Raw genomic sequence first — 27491 nt, 5'->3', positions numbered from 1 at the left:
TTTGCCAAGCATCATGGCATTTCAGGATGTTCTTATGATTATGTATTGAAATTACACATGAAAACACAAGCAAGAATCCAGCTTCTTATCCAGTCAAAAAGGGAGCTTTTAATACACAAGTTTCAAATGTACAACTCCCACATGGGTACAGAGTGACTGTGCTCCTCCTGTGTAGAAAACAACCTTTCACATCCCCAATATGGAGTGCTAATACATCCTCATCATAAAAGGAATCAATAAAAAATAATTTCAAATTCACTTCAAATAAGTTCCAGCACTTCAATAGAATATGTCTGAAAGTCTCTCTGGTGGTTAAGTCTTTGTAATTCTCGCAAACTTTCCTCAATTTTGTTGAGTTCAGAGTAGAATCGTACCTAAAGAAGAAAAAAAACAGTTATTTACATTAAATTTTAATTCTTTTCATGCATTATTATACTGTGGAACAGTCTGTGGTTTCAGATACTAAACCAAATATAAAGCCTTTGGAAACCAAAGTAAGAGAAGCAACTGTATAGTCAGGAAGGAGTATAGAGAGAACAACTTATTTGATTTACTACTTATTTTTTTGTTATCTGTCCTCACTTCTTAACACCAATACACTAAAAGAAATAGTTATTTCAAAAGATATAACTTACTTGGGCTCTCACAAACTTATGCAGCCTTGAAAGCAATTCTTTTGCTTCTGGTAGCATCACCATAACTGTGAAGTGTGCATCAAGCAACAGGCACATCCAATCCATGATCTGAAAACAAATGGCACAGTTTGCTTTCTAAAACTTTAATTGTTAATGCAAAAATGTGTGGTTGTCCTATTTTAAGGCAATGTGTTTATTTTATGGTAGTAAAAAGTCACATCTGACTTCATGCAGGTTATATTAATAGACAATCCTTTGCAGAGTGAATGCAGAACTCAGTTGATTTTGGGTATTTGCAACTACTCACACAAAGTTACACAGCACAGAAACTGAAGGAAGTACAACTTTTAAACCAACTTCTCACCTGATTTACAGTTGGAGAGTGTGTTCCAGGAAGAGTGGTATTAATTTTTTCACTGCATTTCACATACAGGTAGTACAAGTACCTCAGAAACAGCTAAAATTAGAAGAATCAGAAAAATTTTAAAAGGAGAAACACGTAACAGACCAAGGAGTTTTGTCCTGCACACAGTAATACTCATAAGAAATTTTCTTTAATTTAAAGCAACATAGATACCTGTATAATACTAATTAAAACTAATTTTTATGGTTGTCCTATACCATCTATAGTTATATGTTTGAAAATTCTCAGCAGTATTCCACATAAAGTTACATTCAGGGTAATCATTCTTCCAGTGATTGTGTCAGTGCAATTGAATTCAGACACAGGCTCTAGGTTTTCTAAAACAAGAAAATTACAAAAATTAATAGAAGTTCCACACAGATGTGGAAAAACATGGCATCCATTAACATTAAATCTTATTAGGCATCTTAATTCCATTTTCATGCATTTGTTTTGTGATTCAGACTCCAGGAACAGTGGCAAGTTTCTGATACACAACTGAAAAACTCCTCCCTAAAAAATAAGGGGGGTTAAACTTTAATTTTAACATACTTACAACAGCTTCCTTGGCTGGCAGGTTTTTCAGATGAGGCAAAAGAAATGTTTCACTGTAAGCTGAATGCAGAACAGCATTTCTGTGCAGTATAATTAAGGAAATAAAACTGCAGGAAAAAATACTAGTTGCTACCAACTGAAGTGAACTCTGTTTTGAAGTATTTCTCTAGCTTCTTTGAGATGGGTCCTATCCCAGCTTTTGAATCTCCTTTATTTATATCATGGAATATACACAGCAACTGAAATATCACAGTACAATTAGCTGTCATGGTTCTCTTTACTCCAAATATGTAATTGGCTCATGTTTTTCAACAGACAAGTGTCAAAATCATTGATACTATGAGACAAATTTTTATTACAGTTTGCAGAAATATGAGTTTAAATTGGAATAGATGACTTCTAAAAGTTAATTGATTCAATCTGTAATCTAAACAATTTTACTGAGTGAACTTTCTATCACAATTTCTTACTTGAACATCTCAGATCTTTTCAACAAGGACAGATGATGTTTTAGTAAGCACTATAAGCACTCACATGACATAAAATGCACTTTCCTTCACCAAAACAGAGGATACAGCAGTGCTGCCTTCCGGAGTCCAACAGGGCAGAATTCACCCTCAGTTGGCAGAGGGGTTTTCTTTGGGATTTTAGTATCCAAGATGTTTTGTTCCAGCTCTGTACTGAAACCATTCTCTACAATTTCAGTCTTAACTTCTTTGTTGTTTAATTCAATATCAATGTAACAGATGACAGAGTCTAGATCCAAATCTATGTTTTTAAGATGGTTTTCACTCATGCTGTAAAAGAAAATTCCAGACATTTAATTACTAGCCTTAAAATCAGCAATGCTCTCAACCCCACATTAATACACACTATGAACTCTTTGAGTCTTTCTATAAAAATAAAACCATCTATTGAAATAGAGTATGGCAGAATGGATACAGGCCTTGAAAAACAGTTAATATTTTCTAATTATTAATTAATTTGGCCTGTATTATTAGACATTCTGTCCTGGGCTGATTTAAAGGTTCTTGGCTATTCAAGACACTTACTACATTCTGACATTAGGGGACTGTTTCAGTCTGTAAGACAGTTACAATCTAAAGTTTCTAATAAAAAAAGGAGGTTTTTGCTCTGGAAGCCATTCAATTACAGTGCCTATCTAAAACTTCATCCTTCTAAGGATATAAAAATCATTGCTGCTGTAAACTTTGATTTTTATTTATTTATTTTTAATTATTATTTTTTTCTTTTTGATGGGGTGCTTAGCCCAAGCTCCCAGTTAGATCTGTTGCACGGGAAACAGCTGTAACAACATCAACAGAAAGCTGTGTGTGCCACTGTGTGCCTATCAAGCCAACAGTGTTACCAAATGGCAAAACAGCATTTTTAGTTAATTACCAGTCTTTAGAATTAACATATGCAACAGATATCTTATAAAAAGTTCAGTCTGCAACATACATTGTACTCAGAATGAAAAAAATCACACACAGTCTTATTTGTCATCTATAAAATTAAAGCCATTCTTGGCAACACTCAGCTTTTTATTAAGCAACTTACTTTGGTGAAGAAGGGAAAAAAAATTATTCCAACTTACCTTAAAAACACTTTCAAGCAAGCATAAGTAATTTCTTCAGGAATATCTGGAAAGCGTTGTAAGCAGAGCTGTAAGAGATACACATCTTTCTTCTCCAAAGCAACAGCCATTAAATCTGGACATAAACTGTAACAATATGAAAAGAACAGGCTGCACAGTTCACTCCCACTGAAAAACATTCATCTGTCAAGTGTCAGTTTGATCAGAAAATAAGCATAAACACCTTTGATAGTAAATCCTGATAAATCAAGAATTCTTTACAAAGAATTTCTACTCTTTAAAAAAACAAACCAAAAACATTTTTACAACTATTCCTTACAATTAAAAAAAAAATTCAGAATCATCACCTGTAAGACAAGTCTTGGGTTTGGATTATCTCTAGCAGGAAATCTTTGGGGTAGTAATATGGATTAACTTTACATTTGTTTATGAGGGCAGTTACTACATATCCAACGATGGCGTGTAGATCTGGCATCTGGGCTTCTGACATCAATTTTTTCAATCTATCTTCAAGTACAGCTGGAGAAGCATCCTGAAAATTACAAATACCATGTAGCTTAGAAGTACAAGGCACAGATTTGAGACTTGTACTGTTACCAAGTACAAAGAGCCTTAATTCTGATATTCAAGCTAAAAAATTTTACATAAAAGCCCTCACCACTCTGCATTTTGGTAGTCTCTCTCAACCATGAAAGAGCCAAAGGAGGGTAACTAGTCACTGAGTTTGGGCACAGTACCTTTCAATAATTCACCTCTCAGTTCAGTGACACTGTCAAGGTGCCCAGCCATAGATGAATTACAAGTTCATAAAGGAAAAGGTGTGACTTGAAGTATCACAACATTTGCAACAAGTTTTAGAAAGGAGCTAAACATCTTACTTATTTTATTTATTCCTAGCATTCTAACTTGCTAGATCTGAAATATCTTCAATGAAATTAAAGCCATAAATAAAAATCTAAAAAAAGCAGAGTTCAGGTGAAACATCCTCCCACCTGATCTTCTGGAAGAGAAAATAGTAATTTAAAAATGAACAAATTAATACAAGTTTTCACAACTCTGCTATTATAAGCTCTGTATTGCATGGTTCTCAAACACACTCATATGACAAAACTTTTAATTTCACCATGCCTAAACACTATTCTTGCACAAATACAGTAATATCCTCAAACTCACTGTTAAGGCAGTTTTATATGTGCAAGAGGACATGGAAAAAGATAATAGCTTAAGAGAAAACTAGAATTTTCTGAGTGTCTAAACCACTACTTTAGGATATTTGGTTTACTTACTTGTAGATTTCGTGCAAGCTTCCCAGCTGATAATGTACCTGGCTGTACTTTAGACACACTGCTACTTTTTGACCTTAACTATTAGAAAGAACAACAAAAAGTTATTATTCAGCTAAAAAAAATGGTATATTTGCAAGGATTTCAATCAAGGTAACTGTGGACTTCAGGCTCTAAGAACCTGCTGTGCAGATTACCATTACTAACTAGGTAATCCAATTCCAGACACCAGTGTTAGAAACAATGAGTGAAAAGTACAAAGTGAAAGTTCCTTCTGTGATTACACCTGAAAGTGAAAGCAGCAACATGGGGAAGAGAAACAAACCAAACCCCTCACATACTCCTGATGCTGACTTACTGTCATTTTGGACTCAGGTTTTAGAGCTAGGGGTTGCTGTGACTGAAATGAAACCACCAGCTCTTCATCTCCCAGGGCATCCCAGTTTACAAATGAAGACAAATCTGTGAGCACAAAAATGAAGCTATTAGAAGGTAACACTTCACACCCAATTATTGAAGTATGAATATTGTATCAATTTTTATACAAATAGGTGTTTTCTCAAGTATAATCCAAGTCATTTTATGCCAAGAAAGTTTCTAGTTTTGTCTCAGCAGCAAGGAATTTTATGACCCTTTTTGTATATTATTTTTCCATTTAGCATCTCAGTGGAAGAGAAATACATTACTATACCATTTATTGTATTTGCAACGTTTTACCAGTGCAATGCTACATTAAAGACACTATGAGAGTACAATTTTAAATTAAATTTTATGAACTAAGCTTTGACATTGCTCCATCTAATTACAAACTCTCTGAAAATGTATAGGAGACAGCACTCTATTTTGTTTTAAATATTTATAGCTAGCATTCCACTAATTTCAGTAATTCTAGGATCTGAATTACAGCCCAGGTTAAGGAAAGCCACAATAAATTCAGATATTTGTGTGCTTTAGTGTTCTCAGGAACAGTAAATTTAACAGCTAGGATCAGAATACAGTGTTAGTTATTTCAAACTCTTTAGATTCAATTGATTTTATAGGACTGTATTAAAATAATTTTATTCAATTTCAGGAGTTTTCCTTTTCACTGTAATTATAAAAATTCTTACCAGGGGCTTGACTGTCCTTGAGCTTTCCCACAGCAGCTGCCAAGGATGATGTTTCACACTTGTACATAATTACTGTTAGCACTTTCCCATGTGTAAAAAAAAATTTTTCCTCATGACACCACAACTACAAAATATTAAAACATATCATTAATGAGATGATGAGCAGAGGGTTCCTGCACAACCTGATGTTTAACTCCTTACTACAAAATTCAATTACAAATCAGCAACCAGATTATTTTAATAATTTTGGTGGGTTTAACACTTTTCAGCAGACCTTCTTTAACTGTGGATTTTAAATAGAGAAGTGCTGAGTATTTTCCAAGGATGCCTCAAAATACAGCAGCAGCTCCAAGGGACTGTGTTCCACTGGATAATATGTTTTTAAATTCCCTCTTGTACAGTTTTATGACAAAGTCATCACAGAATGGTTTCAGTTGGAAGGGACCTTAAAGATCACTTAGTTGTAACCCTCCTGCATGAGCAGGAACTCCTTCCACTACACCAGGCTGCTCAAAGCCCCATGGCAGCTGCCCTGTTTCACTAGTTCATATTTATTTGGTGTCAGCTCACTTATCATCAATACAGCCCAAATATCTTGAGATGCCATTTAAGAAGGGATCATTTAGGCAGTCAACTGCAAATTGTCTGAATTAATAGACACTGGATGGGTTTTCTGTTTAATTAACCACTTCATTCTCAGCCAATAATCAGCAGCACTGATTATCTAAGGAATTATCATAAGCCACCTTTGTCCTGCTAAATATTCTACAAAATTTGCTCATCAACAATTATTTGGTTTCAGTGGCTGACATTCACCAGAAAGAAGCAGAACTCTGAAGCCCACCAGTCTCTTCACTGCCATCATCCCAAATGCACAAAGTTTATGGAGCACAAATTAACAATTCCTCTTACTTGTCCACTGGTTCCCAGGGGCAGGTGCTTTGAAGTCTGCAATGTCTGAAATTTTGTGTTCCATATTGTTAGGCACTCTAGGGAAAATAAGACAGATGTTACAAACCCCAAAAGCTACAATGACTGCTTAGTTCTTTGCCTAAGGAAATCTCAGATCTTAAGACATCTTCATCTGTTTTTTCAAGTTACCTTTGGATTTTTTACCAGATGCATCCAGACTTCCTAACACTGCGATGTGATCTTTATCAAGAACAACAAAAGAAGTTCCTTTCAGAACACTTCCAGATACTGAAAGGTTTACTAGCAGTGACTTAGACAAAATCTGCTCTTCCTCTTCAGTGTTTTTCTGCAGAGGTATCAGAACCTTGTATACAGAGTCGTTGGAATCTGTTAAAAAAAAGGTGATGATGCTTTTGTGATCTGTTATCATGGAAAAACTATTTCATAAGACACAGCAAGAGGAGACCCAAAGAGAACAAAATCCAATGAGCTCAAAGAAATAATACAGGATATTGAAAGGATATGGTATGATGCAAAGAAGCAAAATAAAAGTATAGCTTGCACAAGAGCTGCAAGGAACAAATCAGAACATTTAGGAACTGTCAGTCTTTGAAGCCATTAAAACACCAGGAAGATTTAACTATTACTTCTACCACTAGCTGCTTTATAAAGTTTAAAGAGCTAAGAATAAACAGTAATTCATAAATCCCAACACTGTATATCCTTTCATACCATTCTTTGCTTTATTATTACATCCTACTAGAAAATGTAACTTACACAAACACAGAAGTGTGATACTTTGATTTTTTACATATGCTGTGAAACTCAGTGGCTTGGATAATTCCTGTTGTTCAAGCTTATATTTGTGTAGACTCTTCATCTTAGGCTTCTGTATGTAGACAAAATAATCCCCATCCTACAACAAAGCAGAAAATCAAGTTTTCCTCTAATTTACACAAAGAAGACAAAACAGAAATTCAAATATTAGTACTGCTTAACTCTGAATGTTAATCAAAAGTAGGAATTTGTTTTTGTAGGACATACAGCCTAATTCAGAACAGTCTGCAGACTGAAGCACATAAAGGAAATTCTAGTCTGATGCAACTAATGGATTCACAGGAGCAAACATCTGAGTAGATAGATTCCTGTGTAATTTTTTAAAGCCTAAGTCCATTACATGAGTTCTTCACAATAAGCAAGTTTTGAGGGCAATGAAGAATCACATAATCATCTGTATTTAATCTTAATTGTTCTCTGAAGTTCTAAGAATCAGTCCTGAAAGCAACACAGCTTCAATTAAACTGCTGTACCAGAAACAATACACATACAAAATACTGATTAAATAAAGATAATGATTTCATTAAAAGTTCTTAAAATCCAATTAAACAGATGGAACATTTTAGAAAATGCACTTACATTTGCTGCTATGAAAGTTTTTTAACAAAAGGATTCAACTCACTTTCTCAGTAGCGAAAATTAAGACAGGTTGTTGACCTTCCATGAAAGCTTCACTCCACCTAAAACCAGAAAGCTGAATGAACATCTTCTAGGATTATACCTAAAGGCTTATAATTAATCCTTAAAGCAGCCTCTTATTTTCAGGATATCTGTCTAAATAATTTTAAGATTTTAACAACATGTTGGGGAAAGAAACACCCAATCCCAAGATTGCAGCCTTCAGGTTTCTCCCCTAGCCCCTCAAAAAAGGGAACAACTTCAATCATGGTCAATCCCTCAGAGCAAGAAGCAAGCTTCATAAAGTTGTATCACTTACTTGATGACTTCATCTGAGATAACATTTTCAATTTCTTGCTGAGGGGCTTCCAAAAGGACATCTAAAGTTCGAACACCCCCTCCTTTGAAAAGTACCACTGGCCCTCCATTGGGTAGGGAATGTATTCTGTATACATCAGCTGAAAGCTACACAGGAAAAAAAATAATTCTATGTTCTTCAGCATATTACCTTAAAAATAAAGTTTTGTGACCTTTTCAAGTTATTTCTTGAAATGAGTAACAATGATGAACCTGCACAGTTCCTAACAACATACACCTAGTTGCTGCTGATTTTCTGTAATGCTATGAGTAATGCAAATCACTGCCCATCAAAAAGGCAGAAAAGGTTACAAATGACCATCACAATTCTGACTCACATCAGAAAAAAAACATTAGGAGTTCAAACAACTGTTACACAGCACAACAAGCAGCATGGCTGAAGACATCTGCCAGCAGAACAGAAAAATCTATCCTTGAACATAATTCACCACCTTTAAAGAAAGTCCTCTGAAATTATGGACTGGGAAGATCAATAATTTGATGAGTAAAATATTGATGGTCAAGTTTCTCAATCCAATGGATTCCTTACAATATTCCACAACACCACGAAGAACACATTTAGACAATGGTCAGCTAAAATATTACATTAGCAGTACCAGAAATGAGCATCTCTTCCCTCCAAATAACATAAAAATCACCATCTGTAAGAGACTTACCGTTGCTTTAAATACTTTGTCCAAGTTAATATCTTTATTCTTCCATATTCTTAAAACCTTTAAGAGAAGAATTGATTTTTCAGCACCATAAAAAAGCAATATATGGACTTCTCAGCATGCAAAATGTCAGAAATTGTATATCAAACCAAGCTCTGAAATCTTGGATTGGAAAAGGATAGGAAAGAGCAAAATTAAGGAAGAAGACAGAGCAGAATTCTAAATGAAAGTAGATCAAAATGATGGGGACAGATTAAGATCCAGGTGTGCCTGATGGAGAAGAAATGTTTCAAAGAACAAGAAAAGGTATTTCCTCAACAATAATAAATCCAAAGGTTCACCATGTGCTGAGCAAACACAACATGAACACAAACAGGAAATGTTGAACTGTAAAGTTTGAGCAGAACAAAGACACAGGTATGAACTCTTTCACCCATTTTGGTACAAAAATGGTGCAGTTTTAGGTGTCAACCAGTTTGCAGCAAGAGCAACAGCTTATCCTCAGAGAATGCAGCATGCTTGTTGCAATGAGGGAAGAATGGAGACACTTAATATAAGAATCCACCAACCTTTGGTTTATTGTAGTCGAAGATCAGGTTAATATACTCTTTTTAATTAGCTCATACATATTACAAAAGCTAAGCTCATGATTGGTGCTCTAATTAAACGTTATCTACTGATAAAGCTGTATCTACATCCTGCTTTGCTAACTGCAGTGGCATGTACCAGGACACTGTGACTGCTGAAATCCTTCTACTTTGATCATGCAGCTGCAGCTCAGGGAGTTTACACTCTGAGCCTTGCTAACTTGTTTGTAACTTTGCTCATGTCCATGTGTCCTCGTTCTGCCAACCATCCTTCCACACATGCTCATGGCATTCTTCACTGAAAACACTTCAGTTTTTAAGAGGCCACTGAATAACTGCTGCTCAACACAGCTGATCTTCTCATCACTAACAAGAGCAGCCAAACCACACATCCCTCTCCTCTCACAGAGCAGGGGTGACCTGAACTGCAACAGAGAGCCCCAAGCATTTAAATTAACAAAAAAAATACCTAGCACCACCAATTTCTTCCCCACCTGCATTCACTCAGAAGACTCACTACATCTTTTTCTCCTTTAAGATAAAGGACTCACCTTGTCATCATGAACAGCTATGAATTCACAAGTTTCAAAGTTGCACACAACTGGACATGTGAGAATCTGCCCATGTTTGACAGACCAACAACCCAGTGGCTTCTGATCTGAAACCTAGAAAGGTCAAAAGAAAAAGACTGTGATGAAAATATACCTTGGCTTACTTTGGGGATTTTTCTCACAAGAGAAAGGAGATGCAAGGCAGCCACATCTGTTTTGAACAGGAATATTACAGCTGCTACATTCAGAACTTGTGCTTGAGCCTTGCTGTAGGTGAGTTTAATGCTAAAAATTTCAGAATCAAGTGGAAGATCTCTATGTTAATTATCAACTATTTCTTTTCACATAATTAATATCTTTGACCTGCAACTGTCGGGTGGGCTTGTGCCCTGGAACAGGTTGATGCATGGCTTTTCCAAAGTGAGGATATTATTTTCAATAATTAGTGTAAGCTACTTTTACAGACACAGAAATACTCTTTTTCTTTTCCTATTGCAGTGCAGTTATTGAAACCAAGAGCAACAAATATTCCTGATATGCATGATTTACATTTGGCTGCTCTGAAAGTTCTTTCCCCCCTCCTCAGCTGGGGCACATTTACCAACATGTTTATGTTCTTGTGTCTGGTCGTGGCAAGCGGGACCAAGTAACCCTAAGGAGGCTGCACCATGAATCCAGCAAGATAAAATCCCCCCCTGTGAATCTGAAGCCCAATTAAAGAAATAAACCCAGGTATTTTCAGGAGATCGTAATAAGGAGCTTTAGGAAATTTATGCTTACATTAAAAGACACGGAACATACTTTAAGTTTCAAGAGCCGCAAACTAAAAACTTTTCACTTTTCAGCCAACAGGAAGGCAACTGGCACAAAACTGGCAGCTGGACAAGACACAAGGAGCAGCTTAACCGGACACCCGGCTCGCTGGCAGAACGCAGGTGAGCGGGACCGGGCCGGGGCTCCACTGCCCGAAACCGGGGCCGGGCCAGAGGCACCCGGGCCCTCGCTGCCTCCACCCCCGGGATGGCGGCCGGCAGGGAGCGGACACACGCGGGCAGGGGACCTGGTGACGGGCGGGTGTACCGGGGACTCGGTGACAGGTGGGTGCCCCGGGGACTCGGTGACAACCGGGCACGGCCCCACCCGGACAGGCCGGAGGGAGAGAGCGGCCCCGAGGGGCTGCGCGGAGACCCTCCCGGAGGCGGAGCGTCGGGGAAAGGTGAGTGCGGTTACCTTGAAGAGCGTGGCCGTCCTGCCGCGGTCGGTGAGGAGGACGTGGTCGGGGTCCGGACCCGGTTCTAGAGCCAGGAGGCCGCCGAGCCCGACCCCGCCGCTGGGACCCAACCCGCAGAGCGTGAAGCTCTCGCACAGCGCCGCCATCTTGGGGAGCCGCCCCCTCACGCGAGAGCGGCGCGGCGGGCAGGCGGACACGTGACCAGGAGTAGGGGGGGCGCTGTTACTCCGCGTGCGCACCTTGCCGGAGCGGCGGAAAGAGCCGAAGGCGCTCGGGAGTTTCCGGGATGAGCGGAGTTGGTGTGTTGGGGTGGGGGGAAGGCTTCATGTCATAGAATCATAGAATGGGCTGGGTTGGAAGGGACCTCAGAGATCATCGAGTCCAACCCGTGATCCACTCCCACTGCAGTTCCCAGCCCATGGCACTCAGTGCCACATCCAGGCTCTTTGGAAATCTCTCCAGACACGGAGAATCCACTACTTCCCTGGGCAGCCCATTCCAATGCCTGATCACCCTCTCCAGAAAGAAATTCTTTCTCATCTCCAACCTAAACCTCCCCTGGCACAACTTGAGACCCTGCCCTCTTGTCTTGCTGAGAGTTGCCTGGGAAAAGAGACCAACCCCCCCCTGGCTCCAACCTCCTTTCAGGGAGTTGTAGAGAGTGATGAGGTCTCCCCTGAGCCTCCTCTTCTCCAGCCTCAACACCCCCAGCTCTCTCAGCCTCTCCTCATAGGGCCTGTGCTCGAGTCCCTTCACCAGCCCAGTTGCCTCCTTTGGACCTGCTCCAGCACCTCAATCTCCTTCCTGAGCTGAGGGGCCCAGAACTGGACACAGGACTCAAGGTGGATCCCTCTGCTTAAAAAACCTCTCATTGCCCGTGTGACATTTCTGCTCACTAAAATGACCCCTTGCAGGCAGGCACTGGAGCATCCTTCCCTTCCGAGGGAGCTGGAGTGGTCTCAGGCTGCTGAACCCTGCTTAAACATTTAAACTCTCTACTGGGAAACCTCCCCCTCAGTGGTCATTTACAAATGAAAGGGCTGAACACCAGGCTGCTGGGCACAAAATCTTTAGAAAGCCAGTGCACAACAAAACCTAGTAGTGTTGTAAACATTTCCAAAGCTCATAAAGCTAAAATATAGCTAATATAAAGCTAAAAAAAGCTAATTCTTCCTGCTTTGTAATTTAGAGGAAGTGACTTGCAGAACTGGGGGTAGAAGTGTGAATTTCTAGAGGAGACCTGGATAAAGAAAACAGCCACAATTGTAAAGAATAATTGTTGGTAGTTTATTTACAACAAAATGCCAGGAGAAATACAATATTAAAAATAATAAATAACTTGGAAAAATCAGAAACTAAGTGATACGAATGAGAAATATGACATTCAGATTATCCTCCTGAGCCTTGCATTATTTATCACACAAAGCATTTCCTAACTTGGTCCTTCTTTGAGGGTAGTGATGTATTGCCTAATGTAGCCATCATTTCTCTAAATAAAAGAATTATTGGACATTCAGAATCACAGAAGATTATCACAGAAATGAAATAAACCCAATGAAACCTGTTTTAGTGACACCACAAAACTACAGGAGCTTGTAATCCAAATGACCATGCTGTTCATTGAAAGCAAAACATAGTTAGACTTATTTAGCAGTTTTAACTTACACATATAAAACCGAGTCCAAACAGTGGAAACAGAAAAGCTGCTATTGACAAGATCATGAATTCTCTCTTACTGCACTCACTAATTCATAAAAAGCATTTACATTTGGCCTATTTCAAATGACAGCACATTGGTTTGAAGTTATAGTGCAGCAAGCTTCAAAGCAGTTTGAACAAACTGTGGCAGTCTTGTTACAAACTAAAATTCAAGGAACCAATATTTCCATTTCAGAATCTCTACAGCAGCAATTAATGCAAATTGGCTACTGGATGCCACAAAATCACCTTCCAGAATAATTAAAAAAAAAAAAGAAGCCAAGGAATAAGGTCAAATAATTTCTTTCCATAGGATTTATCCAGTCATTTACACAATTAATCATTACATTCATAAGAAATTCCATTCAGTATGTGTTTCAGGAATGTGCTGCTCCTTATATTCTTTATGGTTACCTCCCCTTTAATATTTATTAGATCTCCCCTTCTAAAGACTGCAGTGAATTGCCAGTTATTTTCTAGTGCCTGTTCTACATGAAATACATAAAAGTAGGAGCAAAGCTGGGAGGGGGTTTTAACAGAAACCCAAACAAACCAGTCATGTTATTTTGCTCTGAACAGTGTTCTCCTTGGTGAAAAATTCCTTGTCAAGGCCTAGCAGAGCTGTACCATGAATTCCTCAGTCCTCCTGGCAGAGAACAGGAATGTGGCTCTTGGGCCTGTTCAGCTCTGCTGTGTGGCACCACACTCTAAAGATGTACTCACTAAATAATCATGACTTATTTTTGCCCAAGAAGAGAAGAAACCTGCAAAATGCTCTTTATTTTTCTCCCAGTAAATATGTTTGAAAATACAACAGAAAGCACTGTAGCAAAACCAGGAACAAAACCACCTCTGTTGCCTCAAGATGTTACCCTGAAGTATCCAGACCTCCCTTTTCATTTAATTTTGTGTGGGTTTGTGTGTTTGCTGGGAATAATAAAAAGTTATCCCACCTTAAACCAAGAACCAAACAAACCCCAACCAAGCAGAAAACACTTGAAGATTGTACTGGCCAAGTGGGTAGTGACTGGTGGGGAAAGAAAAATAAAAACCAAAACACAGCAGAGGTTACTTAGATAGGCAACAAAAAGCCATTTCTTATCCAAAGTAATCATAGAATCATAGAATTGGCTGGGTTGGAAGGGACCTCAGAGATCATCAAGTCCAACCCTTGATCCACTCCCCCCGTGGTTCCCAGCCCATGGCACTCAGTGCCACATCCAGGCTCTTTTTAAATATCTCCAGACACGGAGAATCCACTACTTCCCTGGGCAGCCCATTCCAATGCCTGATCACCCTCTCCAGAAAGAAATTCTTTCTCATCTCCAACCTAAACCTCCCCTGGCACAACTTGAGACCCTGCCCTCTTGTCTTGATGAGAGTTGCCTGGGAAAAGAGCCCAACCCCCCCCCTGGCTCCAACCTCCTTTCAGGGAGTTGGAGAGAGTGATGAGGTCTCCCCTGAGCCTCCTCTTCTCCAGCCTCAACACCCCCAGCTCCCTCAGCCTCTCCTCATAGGGTCTGTGCTCCAGTCCCTTCACCAGCCCAGTTGCCTCCTTTGGACCTGCTCCAGCACCTCAATCTCCTTCCTGAGCTGAGGGGCCCAGAACTGGACACAGGACTCAAGCTGTGGCCTCACCAGAGCTGAGCACAGGGGCAGAATCCCTTCCCTGGACCTGCTGGCCACGCTGTTCCTGAGCCAGCCCAGGATGCCATTGGCCTTCTTGGCCACCTGGGCACACTGCTGGCTCATGTTCAGCTTCCTGGCAATCCAAACTCCCAGGTCCTTTTCTGCCACTCTGTGCCCAGCCTGGAGCTCCCCATGGGGTTGTTGTGGCCAAAGTGCAGGACCCGGCACTTGGAATGTTGAACCTCATCCCATTGGAATCATCCCAACTCTCCAGTCTGTCCAGGTCCCTCTGCAGAGCCCTCCTGCCTTCCAGCTGATCCACACTCCCCCCAGCTTGATGTCATCTGTGAATTTGCTGATGATGGACTCAATCCCCTCATCTAACTCATCAATAATGAAACATCACAGAGGCAGCAGAGCTGATGGTGATCCTTCTTGTGGCCACCCATGAATCCAGGCTATTGGGTCAGGAAATCTGGCACTGGTCCAGAACTGCTCACTGGAAGGGCCACATGCAGAGGGAGAACAGCACCAGGCACTCTGTCATTTTCATCCTGCCATCATCAGTGTCTTTCTCCTACATCTCTGTCATGCAGCTATCAAGATGTGTCCTCTTCAGGGATGTTAATAATTTTCCTCCATGCTTTATCTCCAAACCCACTGATTTTGATAACCAATGTATCCACATGGGGCTGGAAATCACTCAGTTGATGATAAGGTAATGACTGCTTTGGTCTAATTATCCCTGTCACATCCAGGTGCCATATATAAAACCAGTAATAGCTAAGAACGTGGGCATTATTAATTGAGCTGAGGAGATTTTTTCTTTAACAAAGCAAAAATTCATTGAAAAAAAGACTTTCAGGTGGAGCAGACTTAAACCATTGACCCATAGGGGTCAAGTTCAGGAAATGAAAAAAAAAAAGAACAATGCTTTACGTTTTCAAAGGTTTCCCTTCTCTGCCAAGGTGCCAGTCTTGCTGCTAAAGTAACAACAACAAAAAGATTAGACTTGTTATAATAATGGATACTTAATCTGCACACTGTTTAAGCTGAAATCATAGCCTAATACAGGAAAGGTTGGTTTGCATCATTACAGCAGCTTCTTTATAAACCAAAAAAAAAAAAAAAAAAAATTAAAAAAAAAAAATCACCACTCAGTTTACTAATCACACAGAATTACAAGGAAAACCTGAACAGTCAGTGGGTGAATGCATCAAGTCAGACCACAGCTAACCTACCAAGAGCTCCCAGGTTTTGCTAGCTACAGGATTTCAACTATCAAACAAATATACACTTGTTTTCAGTGCAGGCTGGCAGTGGAATTACCTCTCCTGCTACTAAAGCTACCCTATAAATATTACACATTCAGCATCACTTCTACTGGATCTACAGCCATTGAGAAGTTCAGTGCACACAAGCCAGTCAAACCACAACATTGTGCTGAGAAGATGGCACAAATGTCCTGTCCTGGTAAAAGGCCATTCCCAAACTGATTGTTCAAAATTCAATGATAATTCAGCTCTGGAGACTCTTTTTTTGTTTTTTTAATCCATGTACCACGCCACGGGTGGTACAAAGTGTCATCCACTTTGATCATATGGAATTTAACAGTGCTTTATTTCATGTCTACTACAGCTACCAACAGAGACAGCTCCTGACAGAATTCATTATTGTGTGAAAGAGAAAAAAGTGCCCCAAATAGGGGTCAGCAGGGAAAGTTTCTCACTGAGCTCACATTTTGAGAAGGAAGGCACCACCTCTGCCATCTGTTTATCTCCTCCTTCCACAATCTGCACTTCCCTACCAGGAAACATCCTTTCCCACATTTGAATTCCTGAGACTGAAGAGGAATTTTGCAGGCAGACCAGGAAGAGCACTTCTGGTTCCTTGAGGTCACCCTGCAGAGGACTGAGCAGCCCCATCAATCATTTGTTTTTAAAGTTATTGAATCCCTTCACCCCTTCCCTGGGCAATGGCAAAGCCTGCAACCAGCTTTCTGTTGGCAGAGATTGTGCTGTTTAGGAAAGAAAAAGGAGTCTTTTATTTTCTTTCCTTTACATTCAAGGTCTTACAGCATAACTACCACTCTTCTTCCAGTGAGGACAAGACTGGCTTCATTGGTTTTGCTGCTCTACTGGCTCAATTTAGCTGCTTTTTTTTTCCAATCTTACACACAGAACACTATTGATGAACACCAATACAGACTTAAGAGATCATAAAAGGACAGGGGAGAGCTATTAAAATACATTATTTACAAGAAATAGGTGGTTTCTTTTATAAACTCTGTGCAAGATAGAAATAGTTCAATGGCCTCAAAGTCAATATAATTAATTACAACTGGGGCTTCAATACAGCAATATTTTAGGTTTGAAAAGTTTTGTGTTTGTTAGCTAGGCCCCAAATCCTGAGTCATATTAAGCAAAATGTGAATCTGAGTGATTGCTGTTGGTGTTTAAGTACAATGAGTTACAGGTCAAATGTTTGTGAATACACAGGAGAAGACTGAGAGTAAAAAGGATTTTAAAATGAGCTATGAAAGAAGAAAACTGGAGGGGTTTGTTCCTTTTGATCCTGCATTCTAGCTGGCACTAATTTGCCTCAGAAGTCCTTGGCAGCTTTACTAAATATCTACTCCTAATTATAAATGCAATGACCTAGATGAGGGTCTGTAGGTAGAAGACTGCTAGAGAAATGTTGATTTTTCTTTTATAGGATTCCCCTCAGACTGTTTCATTGTATGTCAGATGCACCATATGGCTTGAAACACTACTTTAGGAATATATAAACTAAGTTCTCTTGCATGCATTTCTCTGAAAGTTTTAAGGAAAGAAGCAATCTTTCCACACCAGTAAGATCATTTTAAGAAAAAAAAACAAAAACAAAACCAACCAACAAACCACCATGACCTTTGTAGGAACTGAGTTAAGTCACTCTTGCTGTGGTAGACATGGCTTATCAGGAGGAAACATGCTGGGTTAATTAAAGGGTTTTTTTAGCTGGATCTGGAAGAGTGAGAGTTTCTGGAGCAGACTTTTTCCGAGGCCGGTCTTTGGGAACTGTTAGGAATTCAGGAGCATCTGTGGAGAGAGGAGTTGATGGAGCACTAGACGGAGCACTGCGGGTTGAAGGAGGCATGGAAATGTTAGAGATAGATATTGCAGGTGGGAAAACCCCAATCTTCCTGTTGGTAGCTTCCTGAGTTGCTCGTTCAAACTCTCGGACTTCATCCATTGTCATGTCTTCAAGGAGAATGAAAGAAAGATAAAAGCATAAGAATAATTTCAACTGCTCATTTCCTTCACTCAGTTCAACTACTTCCATCCAAAGCCTAACTCAGAGAATGATTGCTTATCCTGCATGTCATTAAGTGATTCTCCACATGGATGCTTTCTTACTGGAATGCAGTGGGTGGAGTACAAGAAATGGCACGTGGAAAGAAAACGAAGTTAACTCCATCAATCACATCAGAATGGGTCTTTTTCTACCTGGATCTGGAGTGAAGAATGCTACCCCTGTTATTGCTGGAAAAATCAAACTATTTCATTGGCAAGCAAACCTTTAGATACACAGCAATTCTCCAGCATGGCAGAAACCCAAAACTAAGAAGTAATTGGTTTTTTTATTCCCCCCCATCAAAATGATGAGCATGAACAAGTAAAGCATTGTCCTTGGTTTGTTTGACTTCTGTAATTATCAAGGGATGAAAAATTCTCTCTCTCCCCATGCAAAGCTTCTGCTGACTTCTAGCTGTAGCTGTGCACACATAACTGTTCTGGTTTTCTACCAATAAAACCTAAAGAATTCCCTCTCACTTGACAAAGCCACAACACCCTTCCCAACTTTTCCATCCAGAATCTGGATTTAAACATTTATGGCCCACTGACAATCCCACCGCTCAACTGCCTGCAAAACAGAGGCAAAATGAGAGGTCAGAACCACTTTGCAATGAGAAATCAGATTTCAAAGAAATCAGAAATCAGATTTAAAAGCAGTGAGAGGCTTCCCACGCAGGTGACAAACGTGTCACAGCGCTGTGCAAAGCCACAAGAGGGCAGAGCGATCCCAGCCTAGATCTGCTCTGAGCTGAGCCCTCCAAAACTTTCCCGATAAAACCCGAAACAACCCCAAACTGCTACAAAGAGGAAAGCTCCGTGTCTGCATTGCCTGCCAGATGTCCACTGACCCAACTTAAATTTGTAAGCTCAAAGTATTTCACTAAACCATCTATAATAAGGTCTGAAAGCTCAAAAAAACAAAACCCCCAGAAATGAAGCCACTAGAACTTTAATAAATATAAAATCCTCACACTTCTGCATGCCTGAGACACAGGACTGGCGATGGTGTTTAACTTAAGTGTGACAAAATCCTGCACTTTCAGTACATTGATACTTTTCAATGCTACCCAGTTGCTTGCATCTGTAGCCTTGGCTGCAAACGTTATGCAGAAGGAGTTTTTTGTTGTATGACAACATCATCTTAAACAAAAAGCATCCAAGCTGCCAGCTGCCTTCTCCCTTCCCTGCAGATGACATTCCAGGGACCTTTTCAGCACACATTGCTGTGCAGTGTTAGGAGTGAGGAGGACTGAGCCATCTGAGATTAAGAGGTGGAAGGAAACAGATGGCACTCTACCTGCTTGCTTTGGTGACAGATTTGAACCTGTTTTGCTGATTTACATTTTTGTTTCACCCCCTAACTCTGTGTGTAGTGTTTCTGAACTCAAAGGATTTAAAAACACCCTGACATCAAAGGGAGCCCAGGCTTTCATTTCAGTTTTTTTCAACACAGGACTTCTATTCAACTTGAAACAAAAGTTGTTGTGGATAAAGGAAAGAGGGTGAGATTTCTCAGTTTACTGACTTTTTAGGTGAACACTGATAAAAGTCTTGCTAAGTGGTAACCTCCAAGACTGTTGACTTTAATTTCACACATTAAATACTTACTGTTCTTCAGCTGACTTTGGCTTTTTAGCTTATTCTTTAAATTCACTTCTGTTCTCATGCACACTCAAGTAAAACAAGTCCTTCCTTTGAGCTAAAATGGCTCAGGCTCTTTTTTTCTTTTTTTTTTTTTTTTCCACTAACTACAAAATCTGTGCTGACCTCAATGGCAATTTTGCCACATGGGAACTCTGGATGGGTGACTTCATTCAAAGCCAAATCCTGAAGAGCAGAACCACAGTCAGAAATTATGCTCAATTTACTGCTCAGCTAAGGAGTGACCTTGATGTCAATGGAGCTGCAGCATTATAAACACAAAAAACCACCTTCCTGGTGATTACTCAGACAATATCTTCTCAGGTTGGTGACAATTCTTACTAAGTAAGAACAAAAACCTCAAGGCTCAGCCCTCCAGGCCTTGCCCCACACTTACTACATGAGTAAAACCATCACGGAGTTCTGCAGCACAGTTGGTAGAAATAGAGGAATAATTACATTTCAAAAGCAAATACCATTGCATCTGGTCTATTTGCAGAGAGTAATAACTTCTAATTTTAGGTCTCTAATTGAGGTGCCCAAGCTAGGAACTTAAATACTTCATGAAGTTTCCAGAATCTGAATGAAAGAACCTACACAGAAAGCTGCCCTTTCCCCACAAGCTGCTGTTGTATATTTCAGGAAATACTTCTTACCTTGTTGGTAGCTAATCAATGGCAACATTAAAATCAGTTTGAAAACAGCAAATGATTCATTAGCTTTTTTTTTCCTGGTGTAGCAATTTTATCAGTCCCACAGAAATTTTCCACTCCCCATGTTCCTGGCTTTTTGACTCCAACATGCTGAACTCCTGCATTTTTAACTATTCATTTACTAGAAAGCAAAGCTGCTATTTCACTTCTGCATCTAACTGAAATTTGAGAGTTCTGTTTTTCTGGAAGACAAAGAGTTGTATATGAACCCAACCCCACCCTTTCTTAACTCAGTGTCAGTCTACAGTGCAAACAAAAGGCAGGATTGCACTTCATGGAGAAAGATTCTGTTTCTCCTGAAGCAAAACCTCCCCAAAATTCCACCAACTGCTCAGCAAGATCAGTTTGTTTCTTTGCTCTGCTCTGTGCAGGTACATTAGCTAAGGATGGGCAGTATGTTTTAAAAGTTGACATACACTTGCTTTGGCATGGCTCTCTATTTCATCCACAGAAGATGAATGTTGGTTGCAAACTTTAATGTTGGTTTTTTCATGCATATTTTTCTCGTATTCTCGAACATCATCCATTGTCATATCTGTAAAAAGTTCAAAATTGTTGGCATTTTCCATTGATTCAGTGCAAACTTGTGTTGTTTTTTTTCAAGAAGGTTCTAGGAATACAGTCTTTTCAGCAGAAGCCAAAAAAAAAAAGGATTTTAATAAAAGCATGGAGCAACTAGCTTTATGAAAATTGCCTCATAAAGGTAGTTTTATCAGCCAAGGGAGGTGCAAGGAGGATAAGTCAAAGGGAGTCAGAGAACAGGAAGGAGTGGAAATTGTTCAGGAGTACCTGAGTAACATCAGGTAGGCAAAAAGTGTTGAAGTGCAGGCCTTGGCAAAGGCCAGGATCTTCTAAAAAGGTTTTAGAAGATGCCTTGGAATAAAGGATAGACAGAGGAATATTATAAACATTTACTTACCTTCCTATGGTATTATATTATCTGTGCATAGCACAACTCCTAACCATTAAACGTTCTCACTGCTAGAGCACACAGCACCTTAGATTCCAGAAACTAACACTCAACCATAGCAGTGAGTTAACAGTGAATAGGTTGTTTTGTAGCCTCAAGCAATGTAATGAATTTTAAGAATTAGAAATATTCTGCAAGTCAGGCAGATTCTACCTGTAGGATGATTTCTCATTGCCTAGGCATGCCTCATCTTGTTAAACTGGTGCCTGATCTGTGAGGTGCTTGTTGTGTAACTCCGAGCAATTACCACAGATTTTGAAAAGATTTGTCATCTACCACACTTCCAGTAAAAACATAAAGAATCCAATTAACTGATTTATGACCACCCTGTTCTGAGTATCACCATGCTTTCAATAAATCTCCCTGAGACAAGAGAACCTGAAGGCTGTCAGAACTCTGATTTATCCAACAGCTTGGTAACTTCAGAGTTTCACAAAAATAGCCATCAGCTTTTTACTCACAAATCTCCAACAGCATTTCATTAGCACAGTACACTTGGGAATGTGTGACCCTCCTGGTAATGTACACTGGGGTTTTGTTCTTGAGGCTGTAATTGTTTTTAGGTTTCCTGTGTGCCACTTGGGTTTGCAAATGCTTGCATCAGACCACTCCCTGTGTGATGTGAGGCTCTTGCTGCACTGTACAAAACATCTTTTAAGGAATGATCTAACTTCAGCTGTGTGTCAGTAGCAGAGTGTGCTACTTCATCAATCAAAGAGAAATGCAGTCTAAAAGTTGGATGAAAAGGAAACAGAGAATACCACTGCTCATACTCTTTTAGTCTTTCCCTTTTACAGTTATCTGGAATGAAAAACAAGCTCATAAGCCAGGTCAGTAACATGCTAAGGATGAATTTTGCCAAGCAGAGAACATGCTGTGTATTAGTAAACAGCTTTTCTTAACAATAAAGCTAAAACCAATTTAGTAAATGTAATGAGAAGACATTCATACTTACAGTATCAGTGACAGGAATCACTCAGTAATATCCACAACACATCCTTTAATAATTAGTTCTATTACACTGATGAGCTGATTCAGGTTAGCTGACTAGCATCATCCCCAAGTCTTTCTCAAACTTGTATTTTAAAAGATGCTAACAGACACACTGCAGGCACACAGATGCTTGAAACATTATATTTTTGGCAAACTCTCCCTACAGACATTAACGTGTCATGAGCAGCACAGAGTAGAACGTACAAAACTGAACTCAAATTGGATCTCGCTCATGCTGGGTAATGAAATACTGGGTTTCTACTCAGCATGTAGAAAAATTTGCACAAATTTTTCAGAATTCAAATAGTCATCACAATCAGTTTGTTGTGAGACTCTAGTGTAAAATTATGCAGGTTTGTGGAGTCACTGGAGATGTGTGTGCTTCTACCAGCTGGACTAATTGACTAGTTCTGAACAATGCAGCATGTCTGAGTTTTGATGAAAGAAAGGTGTCATTCTTATCTAAAAAATGCCTAAAATGTTTTTGCCTGAAGCTTAGGGAGGGCATAAATAAGCATTCTAAATATAATCCCTAGTTCCTATTATATGTTACAGTGATGTCTTGGAAACTGTTCTAGAAGTATCTATGATTATGGATACATCCTACTGGAAATATATGAGAAAAGCAGAAACCCTGTGAACTTGTTTTATAAATGTAATTGGCTGGGTTGATATTCAGATTACTCTGTGCTATAGTGCCCATTCCTGCAGCTGCTTCATGGATTCAGAACAGAGTTTGCAGGCAGCTGCTGCTGAACCAGACCCAGTAGGTTTTACATTTCTATCCATTTTTCAGGAAGGATGTTTAGAGCCCCAGCTTTTCTTCACTGCAGTCCCCACTAACAGTGTAAAACTTTCCTAAAAAGGTGAAATTGTGTTGGAGCAGAGGCCCTAGGAGTTTGCAGTATGGAAATGACTGCATGTGAATGCAGCTTGATTCAAACTTGCCTGCATTCTCTGTAGAGCTGACTCTTGGCAGGGGCAGCTCCTGCCTACCTGCAATGCAGGGTGGAGGGACTGCTGCCTACCTGCTGAGATGTGTGGGGTGGGGAGGCAGCCTGCATCCTCCCTGGGGGAGCTGCTGAGATGTGTGAGGTGGGTAGGCAGCCTGCATGCTGGTTGGGGGAGCTGCTGAGATGTGTGGGGTGGGCAGGCAGCCTGCATCCTCTCTGGGGGAGCTGCTGAGATGTCTGGAGTGGGAAGGCAGTCTGCATCCTGCCTGGGGGAGCTGCTGAGATGTCTGGGGTGGGGAGGAAGCCTGTATGCTGGTTGGGGGAGCTGCTGAGATGTGTGGGGTGGGGAGGCAGCCTGCATCCCCCCTGGGGTGGGCAGGCAGCCTGCATGCTGTCTGGGGTCTGCCCAAAACGCAGCCTGCTCTGAACCTGCTGGAAGCGAGCTCCCTATATTCCAGATAGATCTGGAACCATCTCCATTTTCTCAGCAACAACTTCTCCTGGAACCTGATGGTCCATGAGAGCAAATGGCACCGTGTTGCTCACTGTTGTAAGCTCTGCAGCAGCTCTTTTCAAAGGGCTGAATTAGGAGAACACTCACCGTACCACTCATCAACCCAGGCAAAAGCCTGGCGGTGCCCGATCAATAGGATATCTCTGACCACCTGCAAAGCAAGGGAAAGGTTAAATACCTCTGCAGCAACAAAACATTTTAGAAAAGTAACCCTGGTGTCTTTCAACAAGACTTAAAGTGAAAAATAATCCAAAGAGACGTGCCCTAGAGAGTCAGACATGCTGGCTCTGAAGGGCTTGTAGTCCTAACTCCCAGTGAAGGTGGATCTGTAGCCAACACTGGATCACATTAGCATGGCTTTGACTGGCATAGGAAGCCATTTGGGAACCTGTACAGAATGCATTAACCTTTAGGCAATTTCTGGAACTCTTCTGTTTCCTTGTTAGTTTTCTAAACACGTGGGAACTCAATACTCTGAAAAATATTATCATTTGGCTGTTATACCATTAATTAAATAATTTTTTACTAGATTGATTGGAAAACTTTTCCACTACCTTTTTGTAAGAAATTCTGCACATCATTACTCCATGGTCAGTTCTCATGTATATCCATAAATATTTCAGTTGATATATTTCTCACAGTATTGAAAGTATTATTAATAGTTTGTCTCAATCTTACACTTGAGCAGCCCCAGGCTGAGCAGCTCCAAGTTTTTACCCAGAGATGAACCCTTTGGCTCCACTCCAGATCTTTCAGACCTTGAGAGAGGTCTGAGAGCAGATTCATCTGAGCTCCCTATCTTCTACACAGCCATAGCTACATTCCTGTGCAGGGTGGTACTCAAGTTCTGCTTATGCAAAGGATAAGAAACAGCTCCTGTTTCACTGACCTTATGTACAAATTGCTCTACTCTGGTCTGAAGTCCCCAGACTTCAAATTTCACAGTCACAAGTTTGTAGGAACACATAATGGGCTGATGGGTCTCTCTCCAGCCTTCTTTTAATTGGCCTCTCCCAGTCTTCTGTGACTTGAAATATTTAGGATCCTGCAAAATGAAGAAAACATACAGAGAAATGCAAGAGAGGAAGTCCTGTTTGTCAGCCTGATAAAGTAAAGGTTTTGATAAGACAAAAAAATTGAAAACATGTTAATAAGCATCACAAAAAAGTAACCTGAAATGGACTTAAACAAGCCCCAGTGTATCTAAAATCCATTCCTGACTTATATCCAACAGTCAGTGAAGCAATGGCAGCATATTCTTGGAGATGCTTTGACAGCCACATCATCTAGGACATTTTCTGCTATAGGAAAATAGGTTATTGCAAGTCATCACAATGCAATGCACTCCAAGTGTTATTTATGACCTTTGGAAAAAAAAAAATGTGCTTTTTCAGAGCTTGCTTTTTCACTTCTCCCTCCGTGTGACTTACTAGCACTTTCTACCCATGCCTGTCTTCCTGAAATCACATCCAATTTGAGCTTTGAAATATGGACACTGATGTGACCCTGAAAATGCCATTTGCAATTTTAAGTGAACTTGTTTATCCCAGTGGACAGCTAAGAATGAAACTCCTCCAATTTGGCCACCTCTGGTTACACCTGAGTCATGGTAGCTTTGTGTAAAACACTAACTAATTTCAACTCTATCTGGTAAAAGATCTGGAAAATCAAATGAATTATTGTTGAAATTACACCATCAAGACCACAAAACCAGAAAGTAATTCATCTTCAAAGTTTACTTGTATCTGTACAAGTTTGACAAGTTTTATCTATCAAAGTGATCCTTTCAATATTGGCATAATTCCATTTATGTCCAATTCTGCTAATTGGACATAATTGGACATCTTACAAATAGATATAATTTACAGTTAAGTACTGATTTTCAAAGCTTGAAGATAAAGTAGTTGCAGTAAATTCATAGTGGAGCTTCTAAAATCTATCTTCAAGAATAACCCCAGTGCTCACCTGCATTTTTCTCCCCAAAGGTGAGAGCTGGGAAGATCTTTTAAATCCATCCTTTGTCATAAAAGCAGTTACACATGTAATTAATTTGGGGCTTAATTATGTGCTAAATGGAAGACAATAATTGTCTTTCATTCACTGTGAGATTATATAACATTCAGCCTTCCTTTTTTGTAATGTTTTGCTATCTCCTGACTTGGCTTCTGATTTTATCTGTAAACTGAAGCTCTGTCATTAAAGCTTCTTCCCAAAGTTCTAATGAGGTGATAGTCTTCCTTCTCTGTGAAAGTCACTGCTTTTATTGCTGACATATTCTTTTCTAAAGAGAAGCTTAAAGCTCACAGTATAATAAGGTTTCAATGTTAAATCACCATAAAAACAATTTATCATCATCATATATCAGAGCTAGATACCCCTCTATCTCACAACTCAGTCTCATGCTCTTCCCAATCTTCTCCCTCAATGAAGCTTGACCTCGGATTAATCCAGGTATTTTCTGATTGAAAGAGTTTGTTTTATCACTGATTATTGCCTGAAGTTATTAATATATTAATACAAATAAAATATAAAAAATATTTTTAGCTAGAAAACATAAAAAGGGAAGCACTAAGACATAATATTCAGAAAGGGAAAACAGAAGACTCAAAGGGAAGGAGTTTAATGAAGGAAGAGTTTGCTGCTTTTCAGACACAGGTTCAGTGCCAGTGGGAGGGAGCCACTGCCTTGATAAAGCAATTCAGATATGCACTTCAATAACACTGAGTGTTATGCAGATACACTTTATATCCTTTTGGTGATAACCAGACCTATAATGGAATCATTTCAGTCCAGTCCAAGGGAATTTAATGTAATGAATTTGAGTCACTACCAAGCATTCAGAATTTATAAATAAAAATTGAGTAAGAACTCCTATCAGGACTGCTCAGCCATGCACGTCTCTTGTTCAAACTGCTGGATGCTGTGAAGGGAATGTTTGATTTGGTTTTGTTGTGGTTTTGTGAAGTTAACCCAGCAGACTCAAAGTGGAAAACATTCTTAAACTGGTGGCCCACAAATAATCCATCCTGGCCACCACTCCTGGTTGCAAACTCCTTTAGCAGCAGTGGTAGCACCTTTGCTTCTCTCTATCTTGTCCATTTTGCCTGAAGGACATGATGTTTAGTCACAAATTGGCTGAACAGTTTCAAGCAAGGAGCCAGGGAATGAATGAGAGTTTGGGCAATTTACATTAAACAGCTTTTATGGAAATCCCTGCCTTTCCAAAACCATTAACTTACTGACCCTATTCAACTGCAGACTAATGAATGGAAGCCAGGAAATGGGAAGAATTCAGAGGAATACATTCCCAGGGTGCTGTAGGAAGGATCAAGATGTTAAAGATTTCAGTGACTGCTTGCTCAGGGGACCTAAAGCTGAAAAATTGTGTGTAAACTGAGTAGTGAGACATAAGCTACACAGCACCATAAAGCAAAGTGAACTCAGTTTAATCTCTGGGCACGAGTGGTTTGCAGGGGGAGCAGCTACCAGCAGTACAATGAGCATCACTGGGCTTTTTACCTGGATGCTAAAAACTGGAGGTGTTTAAAATAGTCTTGGACTCTTAAATAAAAGAATAAAAATTCTGGCTTAGCACTTGCTCGTGGAGGAATTTTTTTAGGGGAAGTATTTCCATATTTCCCTCTCTATTTTGCATACATTTACACCTTTCTTAGGCCTCTGCTGTTGGCCACA

At 39.8% G+C, this 27491-nt stretch overlaps 2 protein-coding genes across 6 annotated transcripts in view; both read right to left on the bottom strand.

Moving 5' to 3' along the window:
• Positions 1 to 85: 85 nt before the first annotated feature.
• On the bottom strand, positions 86 to 11538 carry NOL11 (nucleolar protein 11). The gene is made up of 18 exons (XM_030461891.1): positions 11349 to 11538; positions 10119 to 10232; positions 8984 to 9040; positions 8269 to 8414; positions 7954 to 8011; positions 7272 to 7410; positions 6684 to 6881; positions 6495 to 6571; positions 5583 to 5706; positions 4832 to 4935; positions 4477 to 4554; positions 3538 to 3722; positions 3191 to 3316; positions 2169 to 2390; positions 1595 to 1673; positions 1000 to 1092; positions 636 to 743; positions 86 to 374 (listed from the first exon to the last, which is right to left on the bottom strand). Exons 1-18 carry the CDS (start codon positions 11493 to 11495, stop codon positions 261 to 263), a joined length of 2169 nt encoding a protein of 722 aa, XP_030317751.1. The 5' UTR covers positions 11496 to 11538; the 3' UTR covers positions 86 to 260.
• A 1074-nt stretch (positions 11539 to 12612) lies between these two features.
• The window catches only part of PITPNC1 (phosphatidylinositol transfer protein cytoplasmic 1), a 77968-nt gene continuing 63089 nt past the window's right edge, over positions 12613 to 27491 (bottom strand). For 4 of the 5 annotated variants that reach the window (XM_030461901.1, XM_030461900.1, XM_030461902.1 and 1 more), the window contains exons 7-9: positions 24688 to 24843; positions 23886 to 23949; positions 12613 to 17918 (exon numbers count right to left, since the gene is read on the bottom strand). In XM_030461901.1, the coding sequence (XP_030317761.1) occupies positions 17659 to 17918; positions 23886 to 23949; positions 24688 to 24843 (480 nt within the window). In that variant the 3' untranslated portion in view covers positions 12613 to 17658. Of the gene's footprint in view, positions 17919 to 20784; positions 20904 to 23885; positions 23950 to 24687; positions 24844 to 27491 lie in introns of all 5 variants that reach the window. The other variant, XM_030461903.1, reaches the window with a different exon arrangement.

Source organism: Calypte anna, chromosome 18 (assembly GCF_003957555.1).
Source record: "Calypte anna isolate BGI_N300 chromosome 18, bCalAnn1_v1.p, whole genome shotgun sequence".
Taxonomy (NCBI): domain Eukaryota; kingdom Metazoa; phylum Chordata; class Aves; order Apodiformes; family Trochilidae; genus Calypte; species Calypte anna.
The sequence above is the reverse complement of the archived record's forward strand: the minus strand, read 5'-3'. Positions and strand labels throughout refer to the sequence as shown.